This window comes from Octopus sinensis, linkage group LG19 (assembly GCF_006345805.1).
Source record: "Octopus sinensis linkage group LG19, ASM634580v1, whole genome shotgun sequence".
Classification (NCBI taxonomy): domain Eukaryota; kingdom Metazoa; phylum Mollusca; class Cephalopoda; order Octopoda; family Octopodidae; genus Octopus; species Octopus sinensis.
The window spans coordinates 19,750,672-19,762,871 of record NC_043015.1 but is presented as its reverse complement, the minus strand read 5'-3'; the positions used below and the strand labels follow the sequence as shown (position 1 = coordinate 19,762,871).

Here is a 12,200-nt window from a genome sequence, read left to right as displayed (position 1 = left end):
ACAAATACTGCTTAACCCATGAAAATATGGAAAAGTGGACGTTAAAATGATGATGATGATGATGATGAGCTTCTTTTCAGTTTATCAGATTAAAGTCACAAGGTTTTGGTTGGTGTAGGGATTATAGTAGAAGATGTTTGTTCAAAACGTCTATTTTTCTTTTTAGTGACCCCAAAATGTTAACATTTTATAGGTCTACAGACAAGTCTGTGTGATCATTTGACCTATTAGAAATAACAACCAAATCTCCCTCAAACAACATTGTACCATCTTAAAAGAAGAGAAACCCAAGATAATGTACAGTGCCTGGGGAAAAAAATTATGGATAAATTATAAATCTGCTTAAATTTGTGTGACATTAGCCTAAAAAACAACATTCAAATGAGCTATGCACATAAGTTGTGACTGGTGCATAATTATAAAAGAGACAGTGCTTGAGTTACTTCCAGAATGGCCTTCATCTTGGTTCCTTACATACAGTTGTCCAGTACATCAGGCAGCATGATGTCTCCAAGAATCCTGGTTTTGGCTATAGTTACTTGCATCTTCCTAGGAGTTGCTTCAAATCTTCTTTGAAGGTGCATGCCATATCCTCCTGGCTCTCCCTATCTTTCTTTGCCCCCCCCCCACCGGCAGTACCCATTATATAGCTATCTTGGGTATTTGTTCTTCTGGCAGTCAAAAAACGTGACCTGTGAGTCTCACTCTTCTTTCCACCACAATCTTCCACAGGCTGCACAGATTGGCTCTTCTCAGGACATCAGAATTTGTGATTCTGTCCCTTGAATACCATTGGTGAAATGCATTGAACCACTGACTGATCTTGGCAGTGATTTTCCAAAGATTTCTGTTGGTAGGACAATGCTTTGGTATAGCAGGATCTCCATATGGTTGCTTAAGTGCTGGCCCAGAAGGGTACCCTCCATGAAAACCATCAAGAAAAAAATCTGTTCTTTCTTTTTAACAATTCTGACAACTGAATTGAATCCTTTCTTGGGATTATATGAAGACTCAACAGCTGCAATCAAACTGATGAGGTTTCCATTCTGTGACTCAGCTGTCAATATATGTGGAACAAGAAAATAAAATGAGACAATTAGGCATGGCTGTTTGGATTCCTGTTTTAGAGAGAATACTTTTTGGTATTGGAGGCAAACACACACACATGCTTGCAGAGAGAGAGAGAGAGAGAGAGAGAGAGAGAGAGAGAGAGAGAGAGAGAGAGAGAGAGAGAGAGAGAGAGAGAGAGAGAGAGAGAGAGAGAGAGAGAGATTGAGAGAAAAAGAGGGGGAGAAAATGTGAGAAACATTAAAATGTCTTGTGTTAAATAAGTCAGCATAGAATTAGTGATGCCAAAATGACTGAGCCAAAATGTCTCATACTCAGAAAGAAAATCCCTGCCAGCATTATTAGAGTATATTTAGCCAACCTGTGCTGTTTTATAATGAATTGGGAGAAAAATAAAATGGTAAAGCTGGATTCCTTTACTACAAACAAATTTATCTTCTTGATGTGCATTCTTTGTTTGCCTTCATGGCATTTTTCTTTTTGTTTTTAACAAACAAAATTGACATTTTGTGGTGCAATTAAAAGAGACATAAAAATATACAGGATGGAAATCATTTTCTCTTTTCTTTCAGTGTATGTGTCTTCCTGCCTGTCTGTTTATATCTGTCTGTCTACCTAATTCTAAACTCAAACAGAAAATCCAGAGGAATACCTGCCACACACAAACCCTCACTCCCTCCTACCTCACATCCAACAATAAACCAACATTCCACATCACTCTCCTACTTCCTCTTACTACCACTAACAACAGTTCTTACAGCTGTATTACCCTGGTTCGGACCCACCTTATTCACCAGACTCTCCTCTCATTATTCTTACTATGCTTTCCCCCAACATGAAAAAAAGAAAGAAAAACAAGTAAAAAGCAACAAAAAGCACTCTAATTATCTTACCAAAACTATTAAACTCGGAACTATAAACTTCTGGAAATTCTTCCTTGATCTGCGTTCCTGACAGTTATAATTCTACAGTAATTTAGGGTCTCTTTTACTCTTTTATTTGTTTCAGTCATTTGAATGTGGCCATGCTGGAGCACCACCTTTAGTCGAGCAAACTGAACCCAGTTTGTAAGCCTAGTACTTATTCTATCAGTCTCTTTTACTGAACTGCTAAGTTACGGCAATGTAACACATCAGAATCGGTTGTCAAGTGATGTTGGGGGACAAACAGACACACAAATGTATACACACATATATACTCCTAGATATCAACTGCAGTGATCTCCCTTGCCTACAGTGGTTATAGGAATGTCTTGTTTAGTTTTTTTAAAGTCTTTTAGTTAAGCAGTAATGGCAGTGGCCACACCCTTTACAAGGCCTCAGTGATTGATGCAAGGGGTGGATGAAGATATCTGATGACCAGAAGCCTGGTCTGAATGCTTGGATCAGAGGAGACCCTGCCAGAGGGACTCAGGTGTCAGGTGGATATGGACATTGCATTACGTCTGCCTTGGAGTAAAAGGTAAATACACACACACATATACACATACAAGCACTTTTCTGTATGTATATATGTGTTTATATATTTTCTACTACACAATATTGGGTGCTGGTGTTGTATGTGATCTACACACACATTTTTGGTGTAGCTTATGATCTACATTAGTTCAAATGGTGTAGCTTGTGATTTACACCGACTTTTTGATCTACATTAAAATTCATCCATTTACTTGACTTCTGGTCGGTTTGGTAAATAAACCAAAAACGCTTTTATGATTTAATAATAATAATAATAATAATAATGAAATTATTGTATATAGTACTCAGGTGCACCACATCTCGTCAAAAGTGCATATAAAGCATATGCAGTAATGTACAAATGTCTGGAAAGTGAACAGTGTATGAGTCAGAGACATGCTTGCGTGTGTATGGAGGGGAGAAAATCAGGTGTAGTGTTGGCGAACACATTTAGTCCTGAGCCTATTGAAAAAATGTTGTGATGAGAGCTAAAGAATGCAATGATGTGTATAAGGAGTCACAGTGTTCATGTTTCTGGTATGAAATAAAAATCACTAAACATTTTTCTTTTTCTTTTCTTTTTTAAATGTTTAACTCACTCCTCTAATTATAATTGCACATTTTTAACAAAATTTTGAATGTAGATCACAAGCGAGTCTAGATTTAAGTTGCTGTAGATCACAATGGCATGTAGATCCCATACTACACCAGCACCCAATATTAATTTTAAATTTTGGCACAAAGCTAGCAATTTCGGGTGGTGGTGGTGGTGGATGCATAAGTGGATTACATCGACCCCAGTACTCATTTGGTACTTATCCCATCAACCCCGAAAGGACAAAAAAACCCTGACAGAATTTGAACTCAAAACCTAAATATGGTCTAAATGTCGTTAAGTATTTTGTCCAGTGAGCTTGCTGACTTTTAAAGCTATATAATATTCATTTGGAGAGAAAAATTAAAAATAGATAAAGAAAAAGAGGGGTTGAGAAGTATAGAGCTCAAAAAATATAAGAGAATTCTTAGTATTATAAAGAGTACAGATTCTTTAAATAGAGTACACCTTTACACAGTCCAACACAGAAAGAAGAGCAAACAAATCGAGTGCAACTGGAATTACTTCCCTTTAATGATGTATTATTTTCACTGAGTGAAAACTTAAGTTTTGCAGGAGCAAGAAGAGACAGAATAAAAATGTGTAAGCATTACTAAATTCGTTATTTTTGAGAAAAATAAAACTAACCACAATACTCTGATTTAATTATAATAATCACTGTCTTAATTGTATTTAATTATGGGTTTCCATATTGGGGAGAAGTTTTGTTTAAAATTACAAGGAGTTTTTTTGCTTTTTTTTTTTTACATAAGTAGGCATTGCTGCGTGGTTAATAATAATAATGACCTTTTTTGTATAGTGGTCAGGTACCCTACAGTTAATGGGAAAAGAGCAAAAGAGGGGAGAGAAAGCACCAATAAGTCTTGAAAGACAGCAATGCAAGCTCAAAGTACATGCATAGTACACAGGATAAAAGACAAAATCTGAAAATTAAATGTTAAAAGAGTCAAAGAAGAAAGGATACATAAGCATGTCAGAAAGAATGTTGGCAAATTTCAGGGAAGAATGGAATGTTTGAGAGATACAATGTCCTGTCGGCTAACAGCTGAAATGGATAGTTCATTCCATACTTCAACCTGTTGTTGGGGATTTGATCCCATTGCACAGTAGATTGAGCAAGTATCTTCTTTATACTATTGCCTTGAATCGATAAATAGCGAGTGAGTGGGATTTGGTAAACAAAGAATGTAATGAAATGCACCTACCTACCTACCTACTTACCCATCCACCCAGATCAAGTTCTATTCTGGGTGGGTAAGATCCATGGCAGAAACAGCAGAAATGGAGAAATGTCAGTTAGTATGGAAAAATGGAGACCACCTCCCCCTGTGGGGTGAATTTAGAATAGACAGAGAACACCAGTGGAAAATATAAAAACTAAAAAAAAGCAACATATACGCTAGGACACAATAACCTCCTGAGCAGACTGAGCGCAGATATGAATAGCATATGGGAACTGGTATTAAGGAAGGGTAGGAAAATATTAGATTTATAAGCCCTAAAATTCACTCCATAATTGCCCATGGGCATATGGCATAGTGGTTAAGAGTGTGGGCTACTAACCCCAAGAGTGAGTTCAATTCCAGGCAGTGACCTGAATAATAATAATAACATTGAAAAATACCTTAGGAATGAGAACCCAGGTTCCGAATTTCTCCAAGACACCTGATGAAGGCTGGAGGGTATATCAGCCGAAAGGTTGTGTTAACAACAAACAAGATGAGGACAAATATCCGTCAAATGTAAATAATATAAATAATGTATATAATTCCTCATCTCTTAATTATAGAACTGTATTATGCATTAGTCAGGTTTTGAAGAATTTTTATCACTATATGTTAAAATCAACTCAGTATTAATTTCTCCTTTTAATGCCAAAGTGAGGTATAATAGTGCAGTAGAGTAGTAGTTGTAGTAGTAGTAGCAGCAGCAGTTAAATGAAACAATATATGACTGGTACTTAGTTTCTTAATTTCAGAGGAATGAAAGGTAAAGTCAGTCTGAGCAGGATTGAAACTCAGAACACAGGAAGACAAAACCAAGCACTGTTAAGTATTTTGAGGTTTTGCTTGACTGCTTAGGGCACTTGACTGTCTTTCAAGATTTGATTTAGCTATGACACCTTAAATATTCTTTGATCTACCTCTTAAACCTTGACTGGCACCTACTGGAAAATTGTTGAACCCTCTACAACTATTATTTTAGCCTTTTGCATGAACAATGGAACCAGTCACTTGAGATATATATATATATCATCATCATCATCGTTTAACGTTCGTTCTCCATGCTAGCATGGGTTGGATGGTTCGACCGGGGATCTGGGAAGCCAGAAGGCTGCACCAGGCTCCGGTCTTATCTGGCAATGTTTCTACAGCTGGATGCCCTTCCTAACACCAACCACTCCGTGAGTGTAGTGGGTGCTTTTTACGTGCCACCTGCACTGGTGCCAGGCGAGGCTGGCATCGGCCACAGTCGGATTGGTGCATTTTACGTGCCACTGGCATGGAAGCCAGTCGAGGCGGCACTGGCTTCGGCTATATATATATATATATATATATATATATATACCGGAGTAAACACATAAATGTGAAACAAGGTGGAAAAAAAGAGTACTCAAATACCAGTGGTAGAGTAATATGCTTTATTTAAAGCAGCAGAAAATTCAACAAAATCTGTTGAATTTTCTGCTGCTTTAAATAACGTATATATATATATATATAATTCAATGATTCCATTAACAAATCTTTTCAGTTGCTCTCTTCTATTTTCATACAATTTTCAAATGTCCAAGGTATGTGAGATAAAAACTCAAAGACAGGACTTTGAAATTATAGAGGTTGGACTATGTCATATGGGGTGGATTTTGGAATCATACAAGTAGTACTTTAATATAAAAGAGGTACTTTACTTACCGGGTACTTCAATTCCACCATAGTTTATGAAGATGTTGTGACCTCCAGGAGTGGTTGGAATATAAGAGATTTCATTCTTAGCATTGTTCTCTTTTAATTCAAAAGGAATTGTCTTTCCTGCTGGGTTAACTATTGTGATAGAATGTTCAGCTCTTCCTGCTTCAGAAAAGTCCACTGCAAAAAAGGAAATTTTAAAAAAATAAATAAATAATAATAATAATAATAATAATAATAATAATAATAATGATAATAATAATAACAATAACAATGATGATGATGATGATAATAATAATAATAACAACAATTCCAACGAGATCAATTTTGCTTTTCATCCTTTCATGGTCAATAAATTAAGTACCAGTTGCGTACTAGGGTTGATCTAATCAACTGCTCCCCACCACTCCTCCAAAACTTCAGGCCTTGTACCTTTAGTAAAAAGGTATAACAACAACAACAACAATAATAACTATGATAATAATAATAATAATAATAATAATAACAACAACAAAAACAACAATAATAACTATGATAATAATAATAATAATAATAATAATAATAATAATAATAATAATAATAATAACCTGAAGACTAAAACAGTACCTGTTGTCATAGGTGCCCTGGGAATGATAGCAAAAGGGGCTGATTGCTACATAGCTCAGATACCAGGAAACCCCAAAATGGCAGAAATTCAAGAGATAGTGCTCATGGGAACTGCTCATATCCTACGCATAATACTTTCTATGTAATCTCAAGTTTTAAAACAAACAATTTTCTTATGGTTTCTTAAACATTCCATAGAACAACACTATGAGCAAAACCAAATATATGGTATCCTAGGCATAACACCAACATGAACTTCTAACTTGTTGTCTCTTGAGGCTTTTGGGTGAGACTTGGAGTCAACTTGTACAAATGTATAAAGCAAAAGTCAAACATAAAATAATAATAATCTTTTGTACTGTAGGCACAAGGACTGGATTTTTTGGCAGAGAGGGGACAATTGACCACATCAACCCCAGTACTTAACTGGTACTTAATTTAACAACCCCAAAAGGATGAAAGGCAAAGTCAACCTCGGCGGAATTTGAACTCAGAATGTAATGACAGACGAAATATTGCTAAGCATTTCACCCAGTGTGCTAATGATTTTGCCAGCTCACCATCTTAATAATAATAATAATAATAATCTTTTCTACTAAAGGCATAAAGCCTGAAGTTTTGGAGGACTGGTGGGGAGCAGTTGATTAGATCAACCCTAGTACGCAACTGGTACTTAATTTATTGACCATGAAAGGATGAAAGGCAAAATTGATCTCGGTGGAATTTGAACTCAAAATGTAGCAGCAAATGAAATACCACGAAGCATTTCACCCAGCATGCTAACAATTCTTCTAACGATTATGATGATGATGATGATAATTAAGGTGCAATGCTAGTAATTTTAGTTGGAGGGTCTTAAGTTGATTACCCTAATCAAGTACTTGATTATTATCGGAGATTATTGACTCTGGAAGGATAAAAGTTGACTTTTTTAAAATTAATTCTGAAATAATCTTGTATCAGCCATCTTTTACTTGTTTCAGTCTTTGAACTGTGACCATGCTGGGGCACCACCTTGAAAGGTTTTTGCTTTTTAGTCAAACAAATCAACCTCAGTACCTATTTTGTAAAGCCTGGTACTTATTCTATTCATCTCTTTTGCTGAACTTCTAAGTTAAACAAACCAATACTGGTTGCCACGCAGTGGTCGGGAAAAACACAGAAAAAAAAACGACACACACACACAATGGGCTTCTTTCAGTTGCTGCCTACCACATCCACTCACAAGACTTTGTTCAGCTTGAGACCATAGTAGAAGACATTTGCCTAAGGCAGCATGCAGTGGGACTGAACCTAGAAGCTTGTGGTTGTAAAACAAGATTCTTATCACACAGCCACACTTGCACCTAATAATGGAGAATTAATTAAAATACCTTTTTCCTTATCAACCCTTTTGTTACCATTTCTCTGTTGAAATAAACTGGTTTTATTTCAATTAATTTCCAAAATAATGAAGAATTTGGTAAAATATCTTTTTCATTATTAAGCTGATATTTGGAATAGGTTTTTAATATGTAATTTTGTTGCGAAGTATTAACTTAAATCAAGAATTTTGTATTATAGAATCAAAAGTAGTCCCTGGTAGGCTGGTATCATTATCATCGTCGTCGTCCTCCTCATTATTTAGCATACATCTTCCACATTGGCATGAGTTGACATCCTGACAGGATCTCATGGACCCAATGATCCAATAGTGTTCCTGTCTCTGTGTGGTATGGTTTCAATGGCTGGGTGCCCTTCCTTTAAACCAAGAGTTAAAATGTTAGCCAATGATTTGAGAAAGATTTAGCTGTTGTTTTTAGCAGGTCAACAAACTGTATAAAGGTTCCCTTGTTCGGTAGCTCTCCAGAGGTGTTAATATGTCTGAATATTTAGGGGTGCTGGAAATGGAAAAACAGCAACTATGAGGGTTAGAGTTTGAGGCTGTTGTCATCTCAACATTACTGTATGATTGTGAAAGCTGGACCTTAAACTGCCATCATGTGAGGAAACTAAAGTCATTTCACATCCATTGACTCCAATGAATTTTATTCATTTCTTGGAAAGATATAGTCCTTCACACAGAAATTCTCCAGCAAGCAGGAATCCCCAAGGGTTGAAGCTATCATCTAATGCCATCTTCTAAGATGGGTCGGCCACGTTATCAGGATGCCTGATAATCGTCTCCCCAAAATGGTCTTCTTTGGAGAGCTATCAACCAGTGGTCGCCTGCACAGGTGGACCCAAGAAGAGGTTCAGGAAACGTCTTAAGCTTTTCCTCAACTCCTGCAACATTCAACTGGTACAACTTAAACACTTTGCTCAGGACCAGGAAACCTGGTGCTCCCTCTGTGACGAAGGAGCTGCACACTTTGAACTAATCCGACGAAAGGAACTTGAGGAAAAGAGACATCAGTGTCATCTCAGACACACCAACAACATAATTGGCAGCTTCCCTTGTCATCTGTGTCCATTCCAGGATCGGACTGTTTTCATGTCTCTCAACTCACAAAATAAAGCATAAGACTCCTAGAGGACAACATCCTCGTCAACTTTGATGGACAACTATAAACAAGAGTTTGAGGTAAAGATAAACTGTTCTCCCTCACATACCCAGGTAGGTTTCAGTCTGATGTATCCTTTTTTTAAATTTTAATTTCATTGTATTGTGTGTGAGTGGGTGTGTTTGTGGTCATCAGGGGTGATGTTGAAGTAAAGAATCCTGATAATGGTACATTATTTACATTTGATGGATATTTCTCCTCATCTTGTTTGTTGTTAACACAACGATTCAGCTGATATACACCTCCAGCCTTCATCAGGTGTCTTGGGGAAATTTCAAACCTGGGTTCTCATTCCTAAGGTATTTTTTGATATTATTATTATTATTATTATTATCCAGGTCCCTGCCTAGAATTGAACTCAGAATCTTGGGGTTAGTAGCCTGCACTCTTAACCGCTACGCCATGTGTCCAGGGGTATATGTCGTAGGCTGGAGGGTATATCAGCTGAAACATGTTAACAACAAACAAGATGAGGACAAATAAACGTCAAATGTAAATAATGTACGTAATTCCTCATCTCTTAAGTAAAGGACCTGATAATGGTGTTGAAATTGTTGATATAATTGTTGATAATGATGATGTAGAATATTATGAAGAGGATGATTGTGGGGAAGACTATAAGATGATTATAATGGTGATGGTAAAGATTAAGAGATGATGAAGAAGATGATAATGAAAGTGAAATATAAATGATGATGATGATGAAAATAAAAAAAAAAAAAACTGCTGTTGCAGATAGCTAAGAACAAACATTGAAAAAAGCCAATGATGATGATGATTATGATGATGTCTTATCAAAATAGCAGGATAGAGCTAATCTGCTGACCAAATAATAAATAAATAAATAAATAAATAAGGGTACCTGGTAGTTTGTGTCCTGTTGTTGTTGTTGCTGTTTTTAAGGGTGTGGAGGTTAATAAAATAGCCTCTTTTAACTGTAACTGTTTCAAAAGCAAGCAAGATCTTAAGGACCCTTAAAAAGGGGATCAGAGTTTCAAGTATCAATGCTGCTGCTGCTGCTACTGCTGCTGTTTATGGGGATCCTAATACAAACCAGCCCAGGAGTAATAAAGTTGGTCAAGCTATTTGGTCAGTCCATTGATGAATGTGGTCAGAGTATTTAGCAGTAGTGTGAGGGATGTCGGAGTAGTAGTAGCAGCAGCAGCAGTAACAGTAGCAGTGGTGGTGGTAATTGGGAGTGGTGGTATTAGAAACAACAGCAAAGGTGGTGGTTGCCATAGCAGCCAGTAGTAGTGGTGATGATACTGGTTGCAGTGGTCAGAGTAGTGGTTGTTGTACTGATGGTGATGGTATTATTGTTAGTAGCAATGGTTGTAGTAGTAGTAGTAGTAATTGTTGTGGGAGGGATGGTAGTAATGGTCATAGTGGTAGATAGCAGTGGTTGTCATGAAATCAGAATGTCAAGGGATGTAACTAAATACCACAAGGTATATTGATCAGTGCTCTACCTGGTTCTGTGTCTCACTGTCGTTTAACACCAGGCAGTGGTTCTCATGGCTTCTGATCTTAACTGATTGGAAGTGCTACCATGTACACTGTTTTCTCTTGGTATATTTTCTTGCCAGTTGTTTGATCTTAACCAGTTGAGCATGTCCCTTAGTGGCTGACGATATGTGCACCTCTGATCACGAGCAGAAAAATTATTTTTTGCTCAACAACACAACGCAGTACCCAGTCTAAGAATTGAAATCACAATTTTTCAATCATAAGTGCAACACCGTAACCACAAGGCCATGTGACCTAATAATTATAATAAATAAAATAATCCTTTTTCCTATCGGCACAAGGCCTGAAAGTTTTTGGTGGGGGAGAAGGTAAGCTGATCACATCGACTCCAGTACTTGACTGGTACTTAATTTATCAATCCTAATAGGATGAAAAGCAAGGTTAACCATGGTGGGATTTGATCTTAGAACTTAAGGACAGCCGAAATGCTGCCAAGCATTTTACCTGACAGGCTAATGTTCCTGTCAGTTCATTACCTTACTACTACTACTACTACTACTACTACTATTACTACTACTACTACTACTAATAATAATAATGATGATAATCCTTTCAACTGGAAGCACAAGGCCTCAAATTTGGGGGAAGGGATTAAGTCGATTACATCAGCCCCAGTGCGTAACAGATATTTATTTAATCAACCTTGAAAGGATGAAGGGCAAAGTTGACCCTGGCGGAATTTGAATGCAAAACATAATAATAATAATGATAATTTTTTCTACTGTATCCATAAGGCCTGAAATTTTTGATGGGGGGGAGGGGTCAAGTTGATTATATTAACACCAGTATACAACTGGTACTTGATTTTATTGATCCCCTAAAAAAATGAAAGGTAAAGTTAACTTCAGCTGGATTTGAACTCAGAACGTAAAGTTTTGGAACAAATACTGCAAAGGATTTCCCTGATGTGGAGATGATACTGTTTGCAGTTGGGTGATGATGATGATTTAGAAGGTAAGGATGTGAAAGTCAAGAGCTGTCCCACGAGAAAAAAATAGTTGTATGTGTGTGTATATGTGCCTGTGTGTGAATTTATACATAAATGAATGCATATATATATATATAAATGCATCTAAGTATATATGTGTAATGTATACATATACATGTGTGTGTAAGTATAATCACACACACACACAGACATGTATATGTGTACATACACACACACACATATAAATATCAATATTTACATGTATACATATATGAATTTACATGTACATATACACCCATTCTCTCTCTCTGTCAGTGTCTCACTTGCTCTCACACACACACATTCAGCAAGGGTATTTATAGCTGAGGCTACAGACAGGATGGTCATATCATAATTAAAATGGTGGATATGTGCGTGTGTGTGTGAGTGTGTATGTATGTATGTGTGTGTGTATGTGCAGTAAATGGGTTGATGGAAGGGTAGCCTGGTGTTCAAACACAGGACAATGAACCAATGGTAAAAATAACACCCTACAAGATATTAAATACC

At 36.8% G+C, this 12,200-nt stretch overlaps 1 protein-coding gene across 1 annotated transcript in view; it reads right to left on the bottom strand.

The window, feature by feature from the left end:
- LOC115222151 (filamin-C) overlaps positions 1-12,200 on the bottom strand; it is a 290,692-nt gene that overhangs the window by 70,484 nt on the left and 208,008 nt on the right. Inside the window, exon 38 of the mRNA XM_036511485.1 lies at positions 6,054-6,227. Within this exon, the coding sequence (XP_036367378.1) occupies positions 6,054-6,227 (174 nt within the window). The remainder of the gene's footprint in view (positions 1-6,053; positions 6,228-12,200) is intronic.